The following is a 25,982-nucleotide window of genomic DNA, read 5'->3' as shown; positions in this document are numbered from 1 at the left end:
CATTTCCTCTTCTAAGGTTTGGAGAAGAAGAAGAAGTAGAGGAAAAAAAAACTAGGATTTGTGATTTCGTTTGAAAAAATGAAACTTTATAGCGACGATGAAAACTCTAGTAATGATGAAGAAGTGGGTCCATCAGATAATCTTGATATCGATCCTACCGATTTGGATTATTTTTTGAATGAAGAAGAGCATGTCAACCAAAGCATGCTTGAGGATATTAGGGTAGCACAAGAATAATATTACCGGGAAGAAAAAGGTTATAATGCTTCCAATGGGCAGGTATGCATTCTAAAGATCTGCAAACATGTATTTGCATGTTATGATCACCCAAAAGGGGGAAAATTTTCAAAATTTTAACCCATAAACGGTTTATTCGATAGCACCACATAAACCGATTCTGGGTAAAATCCCCAAATTGGTAACAATAATCGGTCGTTGTTCATCACCAGATAAACTGATTGTAGTACACTTTTGGCGTGATAACTAGGTGACAAGAATCGGTTTTTGCTAGTAATGTACATATGTCGATTTTGTCACTTGGATATTCAGGAAAAATACACAAAGTTCACAATCGTTTACGTGTATATGTAATCCGATTGTGAAGACGAAATGTTTCAGGAAAATGGGGACATAAATCGGATTACATGTTACACAACGTGAACTGATTGTGAACTTTGGGAATTTTTCTCCGAAATCATCAAGTTCTTAATCGGTTTTTATAATTGTACATATAAACTGATTCCATGCAATCAGTTTTCTCGACTGTGACACATAAACTGATTCTGGATCCTTAGCTCGTTGATATATGTTATAGATTGTTGCGGCGTTCGACTAAGATTAACCTGAACCCGTATCTCTGCTGGGTCCCGATATCTCTTCCCACTATTACACCGATTTGGGATGGAAAGAAATAAATGATGCAAATTAATGGTATGTAGACAAGAGCATCGAGATCAAATTCGCATTAGTTATAGGCCATCATTCAAGTCGTGATCATTTAGAACTTATTTGCGAGAGAGGTGGAAAGCAGGAAAGTCACAAGGCAAATGACAGACTGTACATGAAGAAGACGACTAGGGAATACATGACTAAATCAAAGAAGTTTGGATGCCCGTTTAAAATTATAGTCAATAGACCCAATGGTGATATATACAATCTCTATAAAGTGATGAATGGTTGTCATAATCACGATGATCCGGAATCTCTTAATGGACTGCTGTCGTTTGTGGGTTGAAACCACATTAATTGGAAACGGTAAGGTCGATGAAAGCGTGTAAACCAAGTGACATCCTTAGGAAGATTAAGGAGGAGGATAAGAATAACTTGTCCATTTTGAGAGAAATTTACATGGCAAGAGCAGCCTTTAGGAGGAGGGAATGGGATGGTAGAGCGGTTATGGAATAATCTCAGTGGTTAGACGATCAACACAGATACACAATGAGGAAGAAGGTATTGGAAGGCAAAGTGACTCGTATTTTCTTGGCGCATTCAGAGATGATCAAGTTGTCCCAACGCTTCTATCAAGTTTTGTTAATAGATTGTACGTACAAGACCAATAAGTACAACATGTCGTTGTTAAACATTGCTTACCACACTTCCGATAAGCAAAATTTCATGGTGGCATGGGGGTTTATAGATCGGGAGAATGGTGTGAGTTTTACTTAGATGCTAGACGCCTTGAAGGAGATATACCATGGTAATCAAACTCCAAGGATCATAGTAACGGATAAGGACCTAGCAATAATGAATGTGATAGGGGTAGTTTTCTCAGATGCTAAGAGTTTCGTTTGGACATGGCATATACAATGCAATATTATAAGTAATTATAGGGGTCATATCCAAAATCCAAATCCACAAAAAGGTATCGCTCATGAGAAGGCCGGAGATGAGCGTCTTCAGAAACTAACTCCGGAATAACGAGAGGAGAAGAAGAAGAAGAAGAAAAGAAGAGTATGAGGATAATGGGTTACTATGAAAGGCTTTTCAACATCATTGGGATTTAATGGTACACTCAATGTCCGTGGCCGAGTTCGAATCTCATTTGGAGAGTTTTATTGGGCTATGGAAGAAGGATTACGAGAAATATGTGGTTTATTGATTCAAGGAATTGTTGGATATGTACAAGGAAAAATCTGTGTATGGTTACACCTACCAACATAGGCAGTACCAGAATGAGGCGACAAGTATCCTGGTAGGATCTCATGGACATTTGAAGAACTCGCTCATAGGGAGCCAAAATAGCGTGGTTATGGTACAAAAAGCCATCCATGAATACACCAAGGCTGATATCGTCAAGATAACGATGCAAATGGAAGAAAGTAGGATAAAAATCATCACTAGCTACAAGGATTACCATTAATTGATTAGAAGTTTAAATTATAAGGTGTCTCACTGTGAAATATTTTCCATGATGAAAGATTAAAAATATTATGTGGATAACGAGATGTGGATAAGAAGGATTCTATGTTCATGTATGACGATGACGGCCTTGGGATTTCTCTGTCGTCACATGATTTCGAGGTATGAACAAGGCATTCCATTTGATATTATTAATCCGTTTTAGAAGCAACTAAGTTTCCAACCACCCCTAACCGAAGCTCCAACCGAATCATTTGTGAATACAGATATTAAAAGAGAAATAATCGAGAAATTCGAAAAGAATGATGGTTTGGCATGAAAAGTTTTTATGCACGACTTGAAACTCGCCGTTAAATCCCTATAGTACTGGTTGAAGAGCCTACGGTGCTACCACCGACGGGTAGACCACCTACTAATATGGATAGGAAGAAAGAAAGGAAAGAGTTTAAGGTGGCAATGAGTACCCCGATAATGAGTAACAAGAGAAACCTTTCTCAGCATGAGTATGAAGATGCTAAATATGAAGAGGTGACGGTTTCAAAAAAAAAGGGTCAACCAAAGAAGGGAGATAGTGGGACAAGTAGCGCACAAGTCAAGACAAATGATCCAATTGTTCCTTCCCAAATTGAACATGAAGAGGCACCGGATAAGAGGAAAAGGGGCCGACCAAAGAAGGGAGAAAGTGTGACAACTAGCGCACATGTAGTCTTATCAAATGATTCAATCGCTCATTCGCTACATGAGGATCCAATCGATTCTTCTCAAGAAAGTCAAGCACCTATAATACACGAGGAGCCAAACGATCTCATCGTTCCTTCTCAAGAGAGTCAAGCAAGTACAAAACGAGTATCAAGGATACGTGCATGGAAATGACAAGCAAGACAAATGCTTTTTACGGTGACTCTAAGGGCCATTCTTAGTGATGGAACAACACCTAGGGATGAACAAGGTAGACCCCATCGAACGTGTTACACCATATTCGAGGACTATTATTCAAAACTTCCTGAAATCATTAAGCCATATGTGTTATTTACTGACGACGTGGATGCGGATGAGAATTGTGGTTATCACGTTGAGTCGGAACAAATAGGCCATATAAGTTTGGCGGACGATGAGAACCTAACCCAATATCAATATTTTATAAAGACGATGGCCTTACGCCTACAAGAAGACAAGGAATTTTACATTTCGATGATGAATGAAGGAACAATAAAAGACAAATAAGTGAAATTTGATGAAATGGTTTCTAGTGTACAAGGGCCAAAGGGGAATGGATCAATTACCCCAAGAGTATTGGATGAGCATGCCTCTATGTGGTCATCTCTTGGCGGAAAAGTGGAGTTGCATTGTTCCCCTATTTGGTGAGGGAACATATTTTACATACACACCGAAATACATCATTTGGGATTAATCGTTTAAGGATCGAAGAATTGTTTTATTCAACCATAACAACATACATTATATCGGTCTTAGGTTAGGTGAAGATTGGCCATTACCACCGGTGTGTAGGTTTCATGATGACACATAGGTCGACACGGAATAACTGAAAAAATACGATCCCAACATGAAGTGGTGGGAAGAGTTGGTTGAACCAGATCAAATGAAGGGTCTCCAAGTGTTGGAATAAGTATTTTCCTTTTGTTAAGAACATGAACTATCAGAGGCTTATATTTTGTCGCTTTTGTATATTGTATGTTGCAAACTGAACCAAGCTTAATGAATGAAAGTGATTTGTATTTTTTTATTATATTTAATTCATGAAATTTGTAACACAGTCGGTTTACTTATACGTTATTAAAGCTCGATTTTGAAGCTAGTATGCTACAGCTTTTTCATAATCGATTTATACGGAGTGCGCTAAAAACCGATTGTGAATTTAATTTGGAATCGACTTACGTTGATGTCTCTATAAACCGATTCTGGAAAAATATTTTCTGGGATTTCATACAAATCGATTCATAATCGAACTAAGTAGTTAATAATGTAATCCGATTTTGGATGAAATAAGTTACAGAAAAATAGCCAACTTTCCATTCTACAATCGGATCACATATGTTCTAACAAGCTCCGATCGTGGTCAATTTCCACTTTGCATAAACTCTTAACTTATTACATTTGAACGACAAACTAGCACGATACTAGACTACCACATTGATCTTGTAAGTGCATAAAACGAAATTTCTCTATTTCTTAGTAAGAGATTCCACTATCAATGCGGTTTCGAAATGATAAAAAGACTCTCCTCTCCATTTGGTATAAGCATCATGTACCGCAAATTTGTCGCCGTTGTGCCCAGCGAGAAACTCATTGTACTTGCAACACAATTTCTTAACGTGAATCGTCCTCGAACAAACGTAATCGAGTCCATAATCATGGCGTGGTTTATTGTACTTACCACCCATATTTGGAACGAAAGGACTCGATGCAAATTGTATCCAAAATATACACTCATGTTGATGTTCTTTGGGAAGATCCTTGACTATGTAATAGTTTTTAACACATTCGGTCTCTGCCTCAACATCCTTCAATCTATGCCTTCCTTGGAATTGGTCTTCACCTCATTTCTTTTCCTTAAGTACGTCTTCTTCTTCCATCACAACATTTGACAATGATATGGTAGTTCGTTTGCTTGTTTTAAGTATGTCTTCACATGAATTGTTAGTTGAAGATGATGAAATAGTTCGTTTGCATCTTCTGAGTATGTGTTCGAATGAATTGGTAGTTGATGATGATGGATTTGATATCTTCGAATGAAAAAATGAACCACGGAGAAATATTTCTTTGAATAAGGTAGTGTATGATAGAGATTAGGCTTTCCTCTTTATATACACAAGGGACCAACGACTATAATTTCAAAAAATAAAAAAAATTAAAAAAAATAGTTGTTTGCGACAACAATCGGATTATACAGAGACATGTATAGTCCAATTGTGAATTTGGAATAATTGGAAAAAGCTACTTTCTCATAATCGGTTTATATGTGAGGCACATAAAGACCGGTTCTTGATTTCTCTACAAATCCAAACTTAAACCCAAACTAGCGTAAACCGATTGTGGTTGATGTTCATCACATCAACCCAGAATCGGTTTATGTAGGCGTACAATAAAAACTGATTTTTTGTAACATCAACCACAATCAGTTTATGCTAATGCACACATAAACCGATTCTGGTTGATTTTCAGAAAATTTGATGAGGAAATTTCAGAGATTCATAGTTAAATCATTGATGAATCCCTCTTAAAAGGAACGGATTAAAGGGATTTAACTCAACCACTCAAATTATTTGTCGCTGAAATATTGTTTGAAAACCCAAAAAAAATGAGAATTCAATTGTTGTTTGTGATTAGGTTTTAGTTTTTGATTTTGATGGAAATGATTATGAAAAAAAATTGGATTTTGATTAAATATTTTTTTATTTGTTTATAAATGATTTTTTTTTCTAAGAAAAAGGCAAACCTCTAAGTTTCATTAATATGTAAGATCGCTTACATCAAGTATCAATAATCAAAGATGAAAAACATGATAAAATACAAATGTTTTGTATCACAATTGCTTAGGAAACTGTAATTCATCGTACATATTAAAAAAAATGAATTTCACCAACAAATTTGATGATATTTGAGGGATGGCTAGTGAATTAAGATTCAGCCATATTGATTTGAAGAATTTTTCTTCTTCATTGTCTTCTTCAATAAGATAAAATTGTCTCAAAAGGGAGTAGTATGCACACAACATCAATATCACGATCACTTCCGATAGCCATGAATCTTCATGAAAATGTAGTATTCCTTCATGCTGGTGTGAATCGTCGTTGTTGATGTAATTGAAACGATTATAGCAATCGAATGAAACGCCTTCAAGGCTATTAGAAACTACTTCACAAACATTTAAGAAGCATGCAGCCATTAGAGGACGCATATGAGAGGAAAAAAAACTGATAAAAAACCCTGGATCGCTCAAAGTAGCGAATTTCATTTAATGTTATTCCACTAATCCAATTTACAACCAAATATGTTCCAGAATATCTGGAAATTTCAGATGAAACCCAACAAATTTGGGAAATCGGGGAGGAGGATTTGGAAACCAGATGGGGAAAACGGTTACAAAAGTAGAGAGAGAAAGAGAAGTTTTTAACCCCTCCTGTCCCCGATAAAAATGATTATGATTTTATTATTAAGGTTTCTTTAAGGATTAGATCAGTATTTTACCAGATTTTAGACACCCCATATCATAATCATTGGAGATTTTGCCCCAAACTAGGAAGGCAAACAAACGAGGCTAAATTATGTCATCGTCAGATTCGTATGATTCCGCCAGACTCTTGCTAGGTAGCTTAAACTTCTCCATGACATTTGGAATGGAAGAATATTACCAACAGAAAGTTCGTGATTCATGACCGGAAACTAGAATTCCAGCTGACTACAAAATTAGTCAATGAGAGTAGGCAGGCAACATATGGCACATATTAGAACATAGGCTCGTCTGACGGTCTTGATGGAAGATCTGATCTCTTCAAACATGACAAAAAGACAACTCTCTTGAAAATTCACCCAACTTTCAGCTAAAGGCTCGTGTATTCTCATGTAGGTGAACATGTAAAAAAAAAGCCAAATGTGTATATACATCTCCTGATGAGTAGTGATTTACACAAAATGCACACCGCATAAGCTAAAAAGTTCAGATAGACAAGACTTCAGCTCAACGGTGTGCATCTCACTCACCAGTCTCTAGTATTGGATTTGAATGCCACCTCCGAATTATCATGAATATCTAAGTCTACCTCAACAAAGTCTATAGCCAGCAGCACAAGATGAAGACGGGCGGTGCAGTCACACTGAAGCACCAACAACTCCTTTAGATGGCAAATTACTAAATACCATCTTTCAACAACTCAAGTATGGGATGATTACAAACAGGGGATAAGACCTAGCTTTCACCTTTACATAGTACTTGTCATTAATTGTTGTATACCACTGTTACTATTTAGAGGGCATGCCATTGTCAGTTGTCACAAATCTCGTAATCAGCTATGTAGAAGGAGGTACCGAGGGTCCAGTATTAGAAGCCTCTGGTTGCTGTAGCTTCTGCTGCACCAGATTTGTCATGTGTGCCTGATATTCTGTTAATCGTGGCAAGTGTTTCTGGAGTGCTGTATAACCAAAGAAACAATGAGAGTAGTTTTAGGTTATTCACATGCAAGTGTTTGTTTGTGAAAATGGAATCTAGCTGGACAACATAGTCTACGTTGATATTTAGGTTAGGGAAGAAGAAGACTTACATAACCTATCTTCACCTTGGTCATAGCAAACGAAGCCAAGCTGAAGAAAAAGTAAAAAGGGTTGATGCTCAAGCAAATATACATGACTAATAAATCAACTAAATCTAAGAAACAAACATGTTTTTGGTTTTGGCACTTTGAAAATCAGGTAACAATGGCTGGTAGCATTATAACTTCTTTAAAATAAAAAAAAAAGATTAAAGACGGTTCCGCATAATTTGTTTAAGAGTGTTTATCGTAGACTGTCTTGGCATTGGCTTGAGCCATAGGACAGGCAATTTTGACAACTCAAGTGACTAGGTACAAATTTATGTGTTCCGATATTGGTTTATTCAGATGATTGCCATGACACACATTCTAACTAGGCCTTGTCTAGGCTCCGGCCTTTTCCATCTAAACATCAATTTACTCCATACTGAAGTTCGCTGTTCGCGAAGGCTTGCAAGTGTTTACAGGGATTGACACTATCCTGATCCATTTGGAGCACGCATGTATACATGGTTCGAAGTTAGAGATACGTACCCTTTCAAAGAGGTTTATCTTTTGATTGTTGACTGAACGCACCAGCATTTCCAAATAGAATACCTTGTCACTGTTGGAAATATTCTTTTTATCAGATGCCAAAGTAGAAAAAAAGAATACGACCAACAGATACAAATATGTAAAATAGCAGAATCATGACGATTACAGACATTATTCATTTGAGCGAATAGTTAACTAACTAAGCATATCATCATACTGAAAGATTCGGCTTAGATCTCTCACAAGAAATGAGACAAATGTAGCAGAATATACAAGAGGAAGATAAACCATACTGTGACACAGGCAACAATCAAACACGAACAACACGAAATCATCATGTTCTCCAACTATAGATATGTGATTTCAGTAATACACTAACAAGTAAAATTGCAAAACATCTAACATAAAATATAAATAGATCATTCTTGATTATAAATAAAACTTACATCTTGTCTGCCGTAACCTCTATATTCTCTACAAACATCCTAACTAAGTCCGCACTCCGGTAATACCGTATATAAGGAGCAACATGAGCAATTTGGCAACATTTTGATAAATCGTTTCCTCCAACTTTTGCAACATCTACAAATTAACAAGCAGATTCAAGTAAAAACAAAATGTTTGTGAAACCCTAACTTCACAACTGATCACCGTCTAACATCTATAGATTCAAGAAATGGATTTAAAGGTAAAAAGCAGAAGAAAAATATCTACTTACTGAAACCCATAATACGATTGCCAGGGGCTTCAGCAACAAGAAAATATTTAGACCATATAGCAATGGTGGACATATACCATGACAAAGTTCTCTACAGCAACACGAAGTTAATAAGTAACCCTAATTTCATTCCAAAATTAACAAACAAGAAGGAAAGAAACATAGCAATACTTACAGTGTCTGCGGATTTATGATGTTCATTGTACTGATCCATTAGTATAGGGGTTATTTCAAGAAGATCATTGCAGCAGAACTTTCGAATTGTTGTCATACCTTATAATCTCTATCTCTATTTCTCACAAAATTCAGAAAAGTGTGCAAGAACCGAATTACAGTGTCGATTTCACTACTCAAACCCTAGCGCTTGTATAAAATGAACACCTGAAAAGCACCCATGTATCTGTTTATTGAATCCTGAATAAACCAAGCGAGGGGGTTTAGGGATAAAAACTCACACAAATTCCAGCTCTGTTAACCAGAATGCCTTGGGAGGCTCATGGGAAGGCAAATGGGACCAGGTGGTTTTAACTTTTTTTTCATCGTCATTGTTTTGGGGAAATAATCTTTTAATCTTTTATAGCGGTCCCAAATTTGTTTGGTCCTTTTGAAAAACGCGTTATCGGTTTGGTTCATAACTATTTGAAAACATCAAATTGACAAAAATATCCTTCCATATTATTTCAACATTAATTTCTGTAACTCTTCTATTCCATAATTATCTGAGTTCATATTATATGGTGGGGATTCAAACATCTGAACCTCGTTAGCCTGACATCAGTCCCCTGACCAACTAAGCAATTTCGAATTGCTAAAATTAAGTGTATCTGGCGAGGTTTGAACATATGTTATAGTGGTTATATTAGAAAAGTACCACAACAATGTTCCAACAGCCGTGGTGCTGGGCAACAATGGAATTGGAAAAATTCAATCTTTCTCTCTCTTTTTTGCAAATTGGGCGAAATCCGAGTTAACGCGGTTTTTCATTTTTTTAAAAAAAATCGATTAGCCTAATGCATCTGTAATCAAATCTCTACTCCAGGATTAACAAATTCCTCAAATCTCAAGTTCTCATGTTTTTAATCTCTTGATTTTAAAATAGTCTTCAGGATTCCCTCTAATCTCTTTTTGAAAATTTTCGATTAAAATTTTGTGAGAAATGTCTAACTGATTTTAAAATTCTCCCCTTGTGTTTACAGATTGTTTGTCCAAAAAATGGCGTTGGCCTTGAATCAAGTGGTGATTAGTGTGTTTGCAGTTGTTGTTTTAGTGCTTGTTGAAGCCAAAATCTCATTGGAAGTCCTCAATGTTTGCAATGTTTTCATGGAAACAAAGAAATTCATCTCTGATTCAATCAAGGAACGATTCAAAAATAAGCTCAGCAAATATGGAAAGCGGAAAGGCAGGAACATATTTGAAATTCAAAAATCCCTCTTATTGGTATGGTCAACTACAACTAATATGATTTCCTTTTCTGTTTCAACTATACCCAAAAATATCTCAATGCCTAATTATCAGGGATCTCAATACACTCCTATATGCAGTAACCTTAATCAAAACCACTCATATATAAACATCATACCCTATAATGTTATTCAATCATCAAACCAATTCTCTTTAAACCAAAGAATGGACACAAACACCTCTAATGGGGAAATTGAAGTCAATAATACCACTGAAATGTCTGATCTTGCTATGAAGTTCAGTAAAGCAACCCTAGAGCTGAAAGCTGATGATGATACTATTGTTTTCAACCAAGAAGAGTCTGATGTTGATGAATCTCAACAAGGGGAATGGGACTTCTGTTTGATTGGAAAGATCATTATTGAAGGAAAGCTGGGCTATGGTGCAGTGAAAAAAAACATTCCATTCACTTGGAACTTTATCCCACCAGAAGAGATAAAAATTATTGAAATTGATACAAATGTGATGATCTTCAAGCTGCAAAGCAAGAAAATAGTGGACCAAATCATTGAAGAAGGTCCATGGAATATAGATGGATATTTATGCATTCTGTTTGATTACTTCCAGGGATTAATTCACCAAGAATTAGATTGGACTAAGCAAATGTACTGGATCCAACTGAAATATCTTCAGCCAGAACATATGAATGTTAGATCAGTGGAAGAAATAGGTAAGCTACTTTGTGAAGTTCTTGCTATTGAGCCATCAAATGCCATACCAGTAGAAGGCATTCTTATTAAAGTTTTTTTGAAGATAGATCTCACCACATCACTGAGAAGAGGAGTCCTAGCCATCACTGCAGCAGGAACTACAAAATGGGTCAGATTCTACTATGAAAAACAACCTCATAAGTTATGCAAGGAATGTTTCATCATCAATCACTGTAAGAAGGTCTGTCCAGATGTTGCTGAGTATGTCAACGTTGTTCATGCTAAGCCATTACCGTTTAGAGGAGTAGGAAAAATAAAGACGAACCATACTGCAAGAGGAAGCACTATTATAACTCCCAAACCTATGACCAAGAAAAGCAGTAAGGGGACTCCTTTTGTACCTCCTCAAGATGGTGTGCAAGTAAAGATCCAAAATGTTATTGAAGATGAGGAAAATCAAGCAAGACTGGGTAAGAGATTAAGGTTCACTGATGCTGAGAAAGGAAGTGAAGATCAAGCTCTAACTGAAAAGTCTGCAAACAACATTGAGGACATGCCGGTGAGACTAACAACAACCAGAGTCCCACCTCAAGACAAACAATCTGGAGGCACTATAAGGGGGAATAAGGTACATTTTATACTCTTAAGTAAACAACCTTGCACTTTACTGTTTTTTACTGAACTGTTTTTAGCATACAAAAATTATTCAGAAATTATGAAAGTGAAAAATATTATAACTCCCCTTTTATATGGGTTCAACATATAGAAGCCCCACTAAATGGATCATTCATTGTCAACTCCACACTTTAGGAAAATTATATTGCTAGGCCCAAAATATCAATTTTTCTTCAGATTTGGCCCATAATTAATTATTATAAATTTTGATAATGACAACACTACCCTTTACTATATATATCATAGGAAACTCTTAAGATATTTTCATTTCTAATTTCATTTTCTCTCTCCAGTTTTTACGAAAACATTTTTTAGGGTTTCTGAGTTGGTTTTGAGCAGAGACAAGCGATTATGTTTTTGATTTGTCTTGAATCAGGTAATTTCACTTTTTTTTTAAACATTTAGGTTTTTTCTTCTGGATCTAAAAACTTGTTAGCTCTAGAGTTCTGAATCTGAAATTAAAGCGTCGTTAGATCTTCTCTGTCTCTCATCAACTCAGAAATCTTTTATAACTAGTTTTTGTTTCATCCCATCAATTTCTTCTTTCATCTTCTTCACGGTTCTTTTAATTTTCATTAGATTTCATTTTCATTCAGTCTCATTTCTCCATGCAGCTATGCCGAAACGAAGAAGAAATGTGAATTGAAGAGAAAACGAAGAAAATCAAATCGGAGAAGAAAATTGGAAGATTAATATCGAATCTCAACAATTTCAAATCAATTTCATCAACAAATCAGATAAGTTTTCCTCCTAAACTATCTTTGTCTTTTGATTCAGTTTTTAATTTTGTTTTGAAAAATCAATTTATGGTTTCAAAGACCTATAAGAACATTTATTTCAAATCAAGTTTTTAATTCGATTTCCAATTGGAGTCTGTATTTTTAATCATCTCATCTTTATCTTCCATTTGAGATAAAAAAAAATCACAAATAATTTGTAGAGTTTGTGATTGAGATTTGATTGATCTATCAATCTATTTTCCTGATTGTAAATCTAAATTCAGATTAGTAATCAGTGCATCTTAATCTGTATTACCCTCTAAATTTTTCGAGTTTGAGTTACTTTCATGTTTCGCTCTAAACTGGAACTTCCATCATTTCCAAAATGATTGTTATAGCTTTAATGGAATTATTGAATCTTGTTGTTCCTGTAATTGCTATGAAGAAATAAAGTTCTAACCTATGATTTTCGATAACTGATAAAGTAAAAACTTGCTTGGATTTTTCAGAATAAGTTCTCAAGGTTCCTGTACCAGAACTTCAATTGATGATTAGGGAATGGTGCTGAAGCAAATGTTGTGACAAAGAAGATCAGTTGTAATTCTCTGTGTATGATGAAACTGCACAGATTTTGGTGAAGACGATTGGGAACATTGACCTGCATGTAGAGAATATTATGGACAGTTACTTGGTTGAGATCCCAAGATACATGGGATTATGACTTCTGCATCTTTTGGTAATTCTTATCAATTGGTATGATTGTTTGTCTCCTTCTTTGGAAATTTTAACTACTAGTTTGGTAGATAGATATTGCAAAATACAATTGGTATGATTGTTTGTCTCCTTCCTTGTAATTTTTATCAATTTTAACAACTACTTTGGTAAATAGATATTGCAAAACAAACAACTTAGATATACATTGAGATGGAAAACAATTAGTTTAGTCATTTTGTTAGTTTGGTTTGGTATGTTCGGTTATGATGTAGTTTGCCGCAGTTGTTGCTTCTTAATAAAAAAACATCTGCTACTAATTTAGTCACTGGAAATATCATAATTCGTTTTTCTTATGTTATTAACAGAGCACAGTTAAATCTCGAACTTTTGGCTTGAACCTATACATTAAGATCCGAGTTTAAGCTTGAAATCCATATTCGAAGTTTTGAACCAGTTAATTGAAAGTATATATTTTTAAGCTCAAATCTTAACCAAACAAAATACATATATCTCTGCACTTTAAAGTACTGTACGTGGTGGTAGCTAGTACTTAGCCATGTAAAATCTTGTTTTAAGCTATGAGAGTTAAATCATTTTTTATTATAAACCATGTTTAGATGGTTGTTCGCATTTTGAAAAGTACTTTTAGTCCAAAGATTCCATAATGGTTGTTTATTATTTGGTGTTGAAGTGTGTGCCTAGTTTAGTTCTCAGTCTTTCTTTTCAAAGTGGAACTTCTATAGCAGTTGCTGCCAATTCTAGTTGATTATTTGTTTGGGCGATTTTTTTACTAGACGCTAATTATACTGTTTTCTTTGCGTAGCTGGAGCTGGTGAGTCACATGAGTATTATTCCAAAATTGCATTATTCCAATGATTGCTTGTAGATTTGTTCAAGGCCATTGAGTCGTACTTGATAAGTGATTAGCTTTGAGAATTTGTAAGCTTATTTTGCTTGACTCATGCGGTAAGTTACATGATAGATTAATATGCATATATTTTTTGTTTTTCATATGCATATGTAACTCACAGTTACACTAGACATATGCATGTGTAATATTTGGTTACACTAGACAGATGCATGTGTAATTTTCCGGTTACACTAGACAGATGTGTGTGTAACTCGCAGTTACACATGCTAAAATAAGTTATCAAGTACTTTTTTGTGATATTTGTTACTTGGCTTGCAATTGTCTTTTTGCAAGAAAAGATCTGAAAATTGGGGAATATGAAATAACTAGTTGCGTAAGATATAAATCCTGGAGAATAAATTGTGTTATTAATTCTTGATCTTTTGATTGCATTTGAAAATGATTTAGGCTGGGTGATTTTGGATGCTACCAAGATGATTCAGTAAATTACTATATAATAATTTTCCTTGTTGCGCTGTAAGTTAAATATTTAGTGTGTTTGCTTTATATGTACAAAAAGATTTCAGGTTTACATGCCACTATATATGTGTAACTACTGGTTATACATGCCACTATGCATGTGTAACTCCTAATTACACATACAACAGGCATGTGTAACTCTCAGTTACAATACCCATATCCATGTGTAAGTCCTAGCTACACATGCTAACAATGAACAACAAAATTGTTTTTTGCATCAATTGATTTTGCATTTCTGAATCTAAGTACATTTAACCTTATATGTATGTGTAACTCCTAATTATACTAATCACATGCATTTGAAAGTGATTATGCATTGTTTTGTATGTCTTTCTTTTAATATCATATAATATGTTTGTTTGTTGTTATTCTTCAGGTTGCAGATAACTTCATAAAAGTTGGCGGCTTATTTGTGGTGGTGGAGGTGCAGGTTTTGGAGGAGGATGAGGAGGCAGTGGTGGTGGCTAGCAGCGGTTGTTGGGAAAATGGTGGATTTTGGGGAGAAAAAATACACTTTGGTTATCCAATTTCATGGTAATTTTTCTGTTTTAAGTGTTACATAGTTCGATTGTTAATATATTAAGTTTGATGTCTCCATCACAGGTTAGAAGAGGAGCTTTTTGAACTTCAAGGTCGGTACATTTTCTCTAGTTTATGGATTATATATATGTTTTAAGCATTACAGTGGTTGGATAATCATGTTATAGTTGATGAGGTCTTAAATAAGCTGTCTAAGCTATGTGGCAAATCGTTGATTCGATCATATTTCGAGTTTATTTCACTGGTTAGGGAGAACTTACTGAGTATCAGGTAGCTTCTATTTTTTCTTGCTATGAATTCTAACTAACAAAAGATATAGTGAAATTGTTTACCTGTATTAGCTATAGAATTACAGAATATATAGCTACTTGTATGATATTTTGATAATTAACCAGTACAATCTGGTTTTGAAATTGTTTCATCTAGGTTAACTTGTAGATACTTATCTTGCATTTCCTAATTACACGTTATATGCAAGTGTAATTCTTAGTTACACATGGCAGATGCATGTGTAACTTCTGATTACACTAGACGGAAGCACGTGTAACTCCTACTTATACATACTACAATGAACGTATTTAGTTGGTGCATCATTCACATTACATGCCATTCATTGTTGGCATATTATGTTTCTCTAACTAATTACCGAAACTGCATTTCTGAGTAATGTATACTAGTTAAGATTTTGGTGATATTTTTAGACCTCTATTAAAACTCATATTAGAAATAGGAGTTTATTTGTTTTACATTTAAAGATTTTGGTGACTACTTGTTGAATATGACCTAGTGGTGGTATTAGCAAGGTACTACAAGATGGGGAGAAAGCTGGTGTTAATGATTCGGTTATTTGTGGTGCAATTTATGCCTCCTGAAGCTTATAGAGCTTATTTGTGGTATTGGCCTCGTTGGAATTGGAGTTGACGATGAATACACAAGTCAGATGCGTGTGTAACTCTCAATTACACTAGATAGATGCATGTGTAACTCACTAACTCTCAATTACACTAGACAAATGCGCGTGTAATTTCTAGTTACACACATGCTAAGAAATTATTATAAATGAATATTAAAGTAATACGTGTATTTTTTGTATGTGTTCTTTTTGATGTCTATTTTTTGATATGTAACTTTGCATTACACATGTCATAAGGATGTGTAACTTCTGGATACACATGGCATATGCATGTGTAACTTCTGTTTACACATTCACAGAATTTCCCACTATACTTTAATAATTTTGGGCTTAAATTTAAATTTTATTTAATTTGGGGCTTGACAATATATAAAAGGGCATAGATGTCTTTTAACTACTCGGGGCCTAGATTTAAACTTCTTTTAATTAAGGGCCTCATATTATGTGTTATCCATGGGTCGGGCCTTAGCCTAATTTCCCCATTATGAAATTCATGTCATGAATGTCTGTGGCTTTGGAAACAAAAATACTAGGAATCTCTTTAGAGATTTAGTTAGATCAAATGATCCAGACATAATTTTTTTGATTGAAACAAAAAACATAGCCAAAAAAATGAAAAACTATGTCTCTAACATGAACTTCCCACACATGTTTCTGGTTGAACCAAATGGGCTTTCTGGTGGTCTTTGCTTGCTATGGAAAGATGAAATTGATCTCCAAATCATTGAGGAAAAACTGAATGTGATAAACTGTAAAATTAGAGTGGATGCTAGAACAAACTTTACTTTATTTACTTTCATTTATGGGGCCTTAGATGATAATATAAGACAGGCACAATGGTCATACATGGATAGTGTTGCTACTCAGATCAATCTCCCTTGGATAGTTTTAGGGGACTTGAATTTTGTTCTTTCTCAAGATGAAAAGGAAGGTAGTAACTTAATACCCCAATCTGTTCTAGACGCTTCTAATAGACTGTTATCTAATAATGATTTGCATAACATGTCTTACGTGGGAAACCCTTTCACTTGGACAAATAGGAGAGCTGGGCATGAGCTAATCTTAGAAAGGCTAGACAGAGTGTTATATAATATTGGTTGGATGAACAATTATCCTAATTCTATTTCCTATCACTTAATTCCCTTAGCTAGTGACTATTGTCCTATTCTTCTTGTTACTGATAGGGTTCAAAACTGCACTCATAAGCCTTTTAGAATGAATGGAACTTGGTTGAAAGATTATTCTTGTAAGGATCTTATTGCTATAAATTGGACTACCAGTAGTTCAGGATCGAATGCCTTCAGAGTTACTAGGATTCAACAGTATACCAAAGTTTCTTTGAGAGATTGGAATCACAAAACCTTCGGTAACATAAACACCCAAATTGCTAAGATTAAAGCCCAAATGAAAAATTTAAATGGTAATGCTACTCCAGATACACTAGAGGACTTGGAGAAACAATTTAACTATTGGCTTGATGCTCAAGCTGATTTTTGGAAACAGAGAAACATGGATGAGGATCTTAGAAATGGTTATTGGAACACTTCCTATTTTCATAATAAGGTTAACTTCAGAAAAAAGAGAACAAATATTGACACTCTTCAAAATCCAAGTGGTGTTTGGTTGACTGATAGAAATGATATAGCTGCTACTCTAAAAGAACATTTTTTCAATATGAGTAGAACTACTTCTCCTGATAACCCTGATGAATATTTTGCTACTTTTACCCCTTGCATTTCTGATGAAGATAACAATATGTTAACTAGAATTCCAATTAGTGATGAAGTTAAGAGCATTATGTTTAGTATGCAGCCATGGACTACTCCTGGACCTGATGGCTATCCCCTGGTTTTTACCAACAAATATGGCATGTTGTAGGTGATGACATAGTGAAAATGGTGCAATATTTTTTTCATTCAAAACATATTCTTAAACAGATTAACCATAATTTCACTACCTTAATCCCTAAGAAAAATTGCCCACTAGCCCTGTGGACTTTAGGCATGTTAGTCTATGTAATGTCACATACAAAGTTATTTCCAAATTATTGACTACTAGACTTAAGACTTTACTAAACAAGATCATCTTTCCTTCTCAAACTTCTTTCTTGCAAGGTAGAGTAATTTCAGATAATATTGTGATTGCACATGAACTAATTGATACCATGAACAAAACTAAAAAATTAGATGGTTGGATGGCTATTAAACTAGACATGTCCAAAGCATTTGATAGCGTAGAATGGAGTTTTCTTATAGCTTCCATGAAAAGTCTAGGTTTTTCTAATGATTGGTTTGAATTAATAGAACAATGCATCACAATTGTTTCTACTTCTATCATGCTAAATGGCTCTCCAGGTGAAATGTATAAACCTCAAAGAGGTTTGAGACAAGGAGACCCACTGTCTCCTTACTTATTTATTCTTTGTATGGAATCTCTGTTTAGATCCCTTACTACTGCTGAAAGAAATGGAGATGTTCATGGTATAACTGTTACAAAAGATAGCCCTTCTGTTTCTCACTTGTTTTTTGCAGGTGACTGCTTGTTTTTCTCAAAAGCTAGAACTAAAGAAGCTAGATCCTTATCAACCATTATTGAATAATTTAGCAAATTTTCAGGTCAGTCTGTAAATTTTGAAAAATCTGGATTGTCTTTTAGTTCTAAAATCCCAAATCATGTTAAACAAGAAATAGTTAATATCCTAAACATTAATAGATAATCTTTACAAAATAAATATCTGGGAGTTCCTCTTTTGGTCCAAAGAAGTAAATTAGAATCCATTTTACCTGTTCTTGATAACTTTTCTGTTAGGCTTGCAGCTTGGAAATCAAAATTTATCAACCAACCATGTAAGACTACTTTAACCCAATCTGTTCTGGGTACCCTTGCAAGTCACCATATGTCTGTTTTTAAAATGCGAAAACAAATTACAGACAAGATGGATTCCATTCAGAGAGATTTCTAGTGGAATAAGAAGGATAATGGGAATGGTACTTATTTTAAAAAATGGAAGCGTATAGCACTTCCCAAAGATTTAGGTGGTCTCAATATTAGGCAATCATCAATTCTAAATGAATCTCTCCTTGCTAAATTAGCTTGGAGAGTCATTGATCAACCTGATTCTCTTTGTTCTTCTATATTAAAATGCAAGTACTTTAAGAATACTGATCCTTTGTCTGATGTGCTTAATAGGCAGGGTAGCTGGGTGTGGAGAGGTATTTGTGATGGTTTTGAAATCATTAAAAAAAATTACTGCTGGAAAGTAGGTGATGGAACAAAAATTCATCTATAGAAGGATAACTGGATTCCATCCTTAAACAAACCACCTAGTTCACACTTCAGCTCAGCATCCATGAAAACTGTGTCACAACTTGTAGATCATCAGAGTAAAGAATGGAAAATTGACATCTTACAAGCCTTGTTTGATAATCCTACTGTAGAAGCAATTAAGCAAATTAGGATTCCTTTCACAGGTGTGTATAAAATAAGATGGAAACCAGCTAATGATGGATTTTTCTCTGTCAAAATTGCATATAGAGCTCTGTTGAATGAAAACCAAGAGGTAGCTGCCATTAGACCACGAATATGCTGGAAAAATCTATGGAAGACTAAACTGCCTGTGAAAATTCAACATTTTCTTTGGTAATTGATTCATAAATGCTTGAATGTGAGAGACATAATTGCTAGGCATAACAATCTCATTGATAAAACTTGACCTTTGTGTGCAAACTCTTGTGAATCAATCCAACATCTCTTCTTGGACTGCAATGTGACTTCTACTGTGTTGAATGGTATTGATATTAGTTTGTTTCATAGCATTCAGGGTAAGAATATATATGATTGGATTTCCTCTTGGTTTGATAATGATATACAAGCTAGACCTAATAACATCAATCAGCTTTACACTTGTTGCTTTGTTATATGGGAAGTATGGAAATACAGGTGCTCTGTGGTGTTTGATAATGTGCAGGTAAATTCTGATGCCATTATGAGAAATGTGAGAAATCACATGTCTGAATGGCAAAGAGTTCAGGGAAGTGTTCAATAGATGGTTAGAACTATGAATGTATTTCACCCAACAGTCTGGAAAAAAACCTGAATCTGATACCTTTAAATTAAACTTTGATGCTGCATATTGTAAATTCAATAAGAAAGCAGGTCTGGGACTAATATCTAGAAATGTGGAAGGTATATCCAATGGAGCTAGAAGTGCTCCAGAAAAAGCTCTAGGACCTGAGCAAGCAGAGGCGTTAGCAGCTCTTGAGGCAATCAAATGGGCAGAGGCAAAGGGACTACAAAAAATTCAGTTAGAAGGAGATAGTCAAAGAGTAGTTAACGCTTTGAATGGGAAGGAAGGAGCAGTTCATTGGTTAAATAATAACATTATCAAAGACTGTCAGCATCTTTTAAATAAATTTGAACAATGCTCATGTAATTATGCTCATAGAGAAGCAAACACAGTAGATGACTCTATAGCAAAACATGCTTTATCTCTATTTATCACTGAAGAATGGCAAGATATAATTCCTTCTTGGCTAGCATCGACAATAGCTGATGATATGGCAACTATGTAATCTTTATTTTCTATCAATAAATCCTTCCTTTCGTATTAAAAAAAAATGCTATCTGGTGAATTCCGAACTTCCTACTTATTTCGTAAATGAGTTCATTTTATTTGATGAACTATCAAAATTCATTATTTCTAATGAACGCCTAATAAACCCAAACTAAAACTCATATGAAAACAGAGTTCATTCTCTAAAATGAACACAAAACAAAACTTCATTATTATGGAAAAAAAAAATAGAGTTCATTCTTTTTAACGAACACACAAAAAGAACAAACCAAACTCAAACTATAATAGAGTTCATTCTTTAAAATGAACACCCAACAAAACTTTCATTATTATGAACAAAAACAGAGTTCATTCTTTCAAATGAACACCTAATTAAACCAAAAATGAAACAAAATTCACTTTTTCAAATGAACACCTAATCAAAGTTCCTTATTATGAATAAAAAAACAGAGTTCATTCTTTCAAATAAACAAACTAAATCAAAAGTTCATTCTTAAAAATAAATACATAACAAAAAAACAGAGTTCTTTCTTTCGAATGAACACATAACAAAATTTTCATTATTATGAACAAAAAACAGAGTTCATTTTTTCGAATGAACACCTCATAAAAACATCCAAAAACAGAGTTCATTCTCTCGAATGAACACCCAATAAAAAGATCTAAAAACAAAGTACATTCTTTAATGAACACACGCCAAATAAAATCTCACAAAAATCAGATCGAATAACAAAAATCAAATTGAAAAACAAAAACCTAATAAAATCATCATCGTCTTCATCATCTTCGTCGTCTCCATCATCTTCAACAGCAACATCGTCTTCAAAAATAGCAAAATCGATCTCGTAATCTTTAAAATCAAGCTTTATGCATCTATAAAGCAATCTTCATAATCAATGGTCTTCCTCTCTTCATCATCATCATCGTCTTTCTTCATCATAAATATCTTCATCAAAAACAAAAGAAGAAGAAAAAACAGAGAGAAGTAGATCTAAAAACAAGAAAGAGAAAATAAAAAAGAAAATGACTCCCTTTCTCTTAAGAAATCGAAACAAACAACAACCTAGACCTCTCTGTGGGAACGATCCTTTCTTTCCCTTGCTTCACAATATATTTTGAGTAGTAAGAAAGTGTAATTATTTTTGACGCCTACGACATTGATCAAATTTTGGCGCCATTGCCGAGGAGGCAGCGGTCGTCACTTGTTTTTGGTTTCTTATTCTTTGTTTTTAGTTTTGTTTTTATTTTTTACATTTCTTATTTTCTGGTTTTTAACCTTGGTTTGAGAATCTTATTTCAGGTACTTGTTTCTCATGGAAGGAGCATACTACATGAATGGATACGGTTTTCAACAACCTCAACAATACGGCAACTACCAATTCCATGGGTATAATCAAAACCAATTCATTGGTTATGACCAATATTCCATGGAACCTTATGGTTTTCCTCAACAACCTTATGGCGGGTACGTGTGTGAACAACCACAAGGATTGGAGGATTCTTATGCTCGTGAACAAAAAGTCTCTGACTTTCTAGACAAATTTTCCACCTTTGTACAACAAGAGTTTCAAAAAGATAAAGAGGCTACATAAGAGCAACTCCAAGAACTTCGGGAAGGTATTGCTAACTTACAAAGAGGTATTGATCAAATCAAAGAAGAAAGGTATGAGGAAGAACTTTGCTTTAAAAGCAATAACTATTCTAATGTGCCTGTGGTTTGTGATCAATATTTAATTGATGCTAATGTTGAGAAAGGCCAACCTTTGGGGTCGTTCATTGATAATTGTGTGGTTAACTCAACTATTGATCTTAATAATGATCATTCACCTATTCAAATGGATGAGTTTGAGACTAGCAACACTAAATTCAGTGACGACCAACTTTATGTTAACTATGAAACTGAAGATGATTATGAAGATACATCGGTCGAAGCAATTCATGGTGACATTGCCCAAAGGTGTACAACGGAGTCTTTTTGGGATCAAGATGAAGACAAAGAGGACTACGTTGACACTTGTGTAGATTACTCAAGCATTGATTTTTATAATGATCAAGAGCCTATTCAAAGGGTGGAGTTTGAGGATAATGCATTTTTGAGTGTTCTAAAAAAGTTCCTTATAGAGAAATTCGGATCCGCAAAAGAGTATGTGCCTAACAACAATGAGGAGTATGTTGAGAATGGAACCGATTTGATCACTATTGTGGAAGACCCAATTGAGCTTGCAAATGATTATAATGATGATGATGATGTCGAGACTTTGGTTAAGGAAGAAACAGACGAAGAATGCTTGCAAGGTTTGATAGAGGACTACGATATACATGAGGTAAGTGATTCACTTGAATTATATAAGGATGAATAGGATACCATAACACAAAAGATTGTGATAGGTTTTCCTAACCCTTTGCATATTGATGCTTCTCCTTTACCTCTTATTGGTTTGAATGTATGTGCTTCGAGGATATAGTTGAATGACTTTATCTCTCGATATCCGCCATTAGAAACATTTGATTCTCATTCTATGCAAGTTTGCAAAGAAGAAACCATAGAAGTTCCTGAATTTTATGTTCTTTATACACTTCCAAGTGTGGACAAGAATAAGTGTGGAGGAAACTTCTATTGGGCTATAGCTTCACTTTTGCTTTATTGTACTAATGTTTGTGTGAAGTTACTACTTGCAAAACAGGTTACATGGAAGGATCCCCAACTTTTCAGATTATTAGTGTATGGGGAATTCGTCTTGCAAGTCGGGCTAACGAATTTAAACCAAGCGCTAAATGGGAGGCAACCCATAGGATGAGTATTTTTTGTCTTGTTTTTATCTTTTTCTTGTCTTGCATTTACTTTTTCTGATTTCTTGTCACACTTCATGTAGAATTTCCCACCTTGACTTTCTTTGGACGATTCAATTTACATTGAGGACAATGTAAAGTTTAAGTGTGGGGGAGTGGTTAAGCATTTGCATTGTAAATTTTTTTTCATAAATTTTCAACTTTTGTGTAAAATAGTGGATAAAAAACTCCAACTTGTAGTTAGTTTAGAGTCACATAATATACATGTCGCCAAGATTACATCGATATTCTCATAAGAGTGATTGAACTTAGAGATGACAGAGAACATGATCGGGTTTCTTACTTGTATGAGAGTTAAAGTTGGATTTAACCGTGCCAGTGGAAAATAAGGTACAAATTGAATTCGGTATTAGAGTTGTGGTCCCCTATAGTGGAAAATACCCATTGTTACATCATGTGAGGCACCGACCTTCAATTCTTTGTACGTCTCTAAATATGTGTTTTTAGAGTATGTGTCACCGTACGTAAACTCCTGGTAGAATGGTGAGCTACCCAACCTCCCACCAATAGAAGCACTATTTTGATCTCTTGAGTGTTATTTTATCAATCATGATGGTGGCATCGAATTGCTAACTTACATACCACTTGTAATCTTGTTCGCAGTTAGCACCATCCATTTTATCTCTCTGTACACCAACAGGTCCATAGAAACACCATCATCATCAACAAGAGGAGCATCACAAATTCGAAAGAAAGTTGAAGACGTTCAAGGTTTACAAGCAACGGTACAAAAATGAGCAGATTTCAGATTCAAGTAAAGCAACAAGACAAGACGCAGAATTTTTACAAGTTGAAGACTTTATGTACAAGAGTGAAGATTATCAAGATGAGAGTTCAAGAATTTATGATATCGAGACATACAAGTTGTGAAGAATCAAGTGGTAAAGTACTTACACCATGGCCTTTGTACTTACATTTTTATTTTATATTTATTTGTATTTTATTCTCTCTTGTCAAAAAAAAAAATGAAAAAAAATGAAAAAAAAATGAAAAAAAAGAGAAAAGAATAAAAGAAGAAGAAAAAAAGAAAAAAAAAAGAGACAAGAGAAATTTTGTTAGGTACATCATTAGTTTTAATATTTTGTTTGTTTTAGTTTTGTATTTACTTTATTTATTTTGCATCTAATTATAAAAAAAAAAAGAAAAAAAATCATTGCATCATATTTTGGTTTGTTTAGTTCGTTTTTGGTTTTGTATTCATTCAATAAAGCCAATGGAAGAAGAAATATCCATAATGAAGTTTCAAGCAACAAGGAATTAGAGGAAAGAGTTACATTGTCAAGATTCTACGAGTTCAAGATTTCATCATCAAGAATTGAAGACCGGAGACGAAGATGAAGACAAGGATTGAAGACCGAAGACGTTTCTATGGATGTTGTGAGAGTGGTGCTAACTGCACGTCGAACAAATAGCAAGGTAAGTAAGCATATTCCCACCTTCTTTAAGTGGTTGATTTCCTTTCTTAGAGATCGTCAGAAAAAAAAAAGGTTTTCAAAATGAATAAAAGATGTGGGTTTTCAAACAATTCGGAGGGTTTTGCCTTCCTACCATTCAATGTGTCGCAGGATTCTCTCTTCATTCCTACCTGGATACATGTGAGACCCATAAAAAAGTTGTTTATTATTGAGAGCAACTTCATAAAACCCTTTCTTGTGAGGCAGAGTCGAGACTTTCGATCACTCCGAACCCGAATTTCTTTCGATAAGGGATGGTTATTTCTCTCTCAACTTTTAAGGATGAGATTGTGTTCATATATGTGTCTAACTTCTTACGAGTAGTGTGCAGAATTTCTATGTCTTCTTAGCGCGTTGGATGCTATCATTTCAGAGAACTTTCAAGTTGGAAAAATAGGTTTTGTGGGTATATCTTTAGTAAACCCTCACGAGACTATAACTCGTCCACTAGGGACACCTAGGGGTTTAAAGGCTTGTTATACATGTAAGTGTGATCGTAGCCTCGACGACACGGAGTTGTATGTATATATTAGAAATGTTTTGTTTGATTTGCTCGAGGACTGGCAAAGTCTAAGTGTGAGGGAATTTGATAGGTGTTGTAAATGCCTTGATATTTATCTATTGTTTATGCTTTCTTTGCGAGTTTTCATGTAAATTATGTATCTTATGTGTGCTTTTGAGTTATTTAGGTATTTTGGAGTCATTGGAGCAAAAAAAAGTGGAGCTCGCTCAAAAGTTAGATTTCTTATTATCATGTTGAAGAGAACGAAAATACGGAGCCAACGGCAAAAAAAATGAGGTCAATCCGACGATGCCGTATGAGAAAGTTACGAGAGAAATCAGATTTTAAGTCTGTTGGTTCCTGAGAATGAAGCAGGAATTTGTACTGTCAGTCTTCTAAGAATGACAGTCTGAAGCTATAAATTTGGCCCTTAACTGAAGCATGGGTGCCATCAGCATCTCCCAGTGTTATATCCTTGTCTAAACATGGGTCGAACTGAAGAAGAACACATTTTTCTTCTTTTCATTTCTTCGTTCTGCAACTGCTGGAGACGTTCATGGAGGTTATTTTGATGAGGAATTTGGATGGAAGATAAGGAGATGAATTAGCAACAAAAGAGATAGATGGATGCTTGAGCTCATTGTTGCAGTTGGTGGTGAAGAAT

The 25,982-nt window shown here is 34.7% G+C and overlaps 1 protein-coding gene across 1 annotated transcript; it reads right to left on the bottom strand.

The window, feature by feature from the left end:
- Positions 1 to 6,919: 6,919 nt before the first annotated feature.
- On the bottom strand, positions 6,920 to 9,409 carry LOC113332940 (N-terminal acetyltransferase B complex catalytic subunit NAA20-like). The gene is made up of 7 exons (XM_026579435.1): positions 9,333 to 9,409; positions 9,053 to 9,258; positions 8,878 to 8,968; positions 8,606 to 8,741; positions 8,160 to 8,229; positions 7,638 to 7,677; positions 6,920 to 7,508 (listed from the first exon to the last, which is right to left on the bottom strand). Exons 2-7 carry the CDS (start codon positions 9,146 to 9,148, stop codon positions 7,387 to 7,389), a joined length of 555 nt encoding a protein of 184 aa, XP_026435220.1. The 5' UTR covers positions 9,149 to 9,258; positions 9,333 to 9,409; the 3' UTR covers positions 6,920 to 7,386.
- Positions 9,410 to 25,982: the final 16,573 nt, after the last annotated feature.

The sequence above is a fragment of the Papaver somniferum genome, unplaced genomic scaffold (assembly GCF_003573695.1).
Source record: "Papaver somniferum cultivar HN1 unplaced genomic scaffold, ASM357369v1 unplaced-scaffold_132, whole genome shotgun sequence".
Classification (NCBI taxonomy): Eukaryota; Viridiplantae; Streptophyta; class Magnoliopsida; order Ranunculales; family Papaveraceae; genus Papaver; species Papaver somniferum.
The sequence above is the reverse complement of the archived record's forward strand: the minus strand, read 5'-3'. Positions and strand labels throughout refer to the sequence as shown.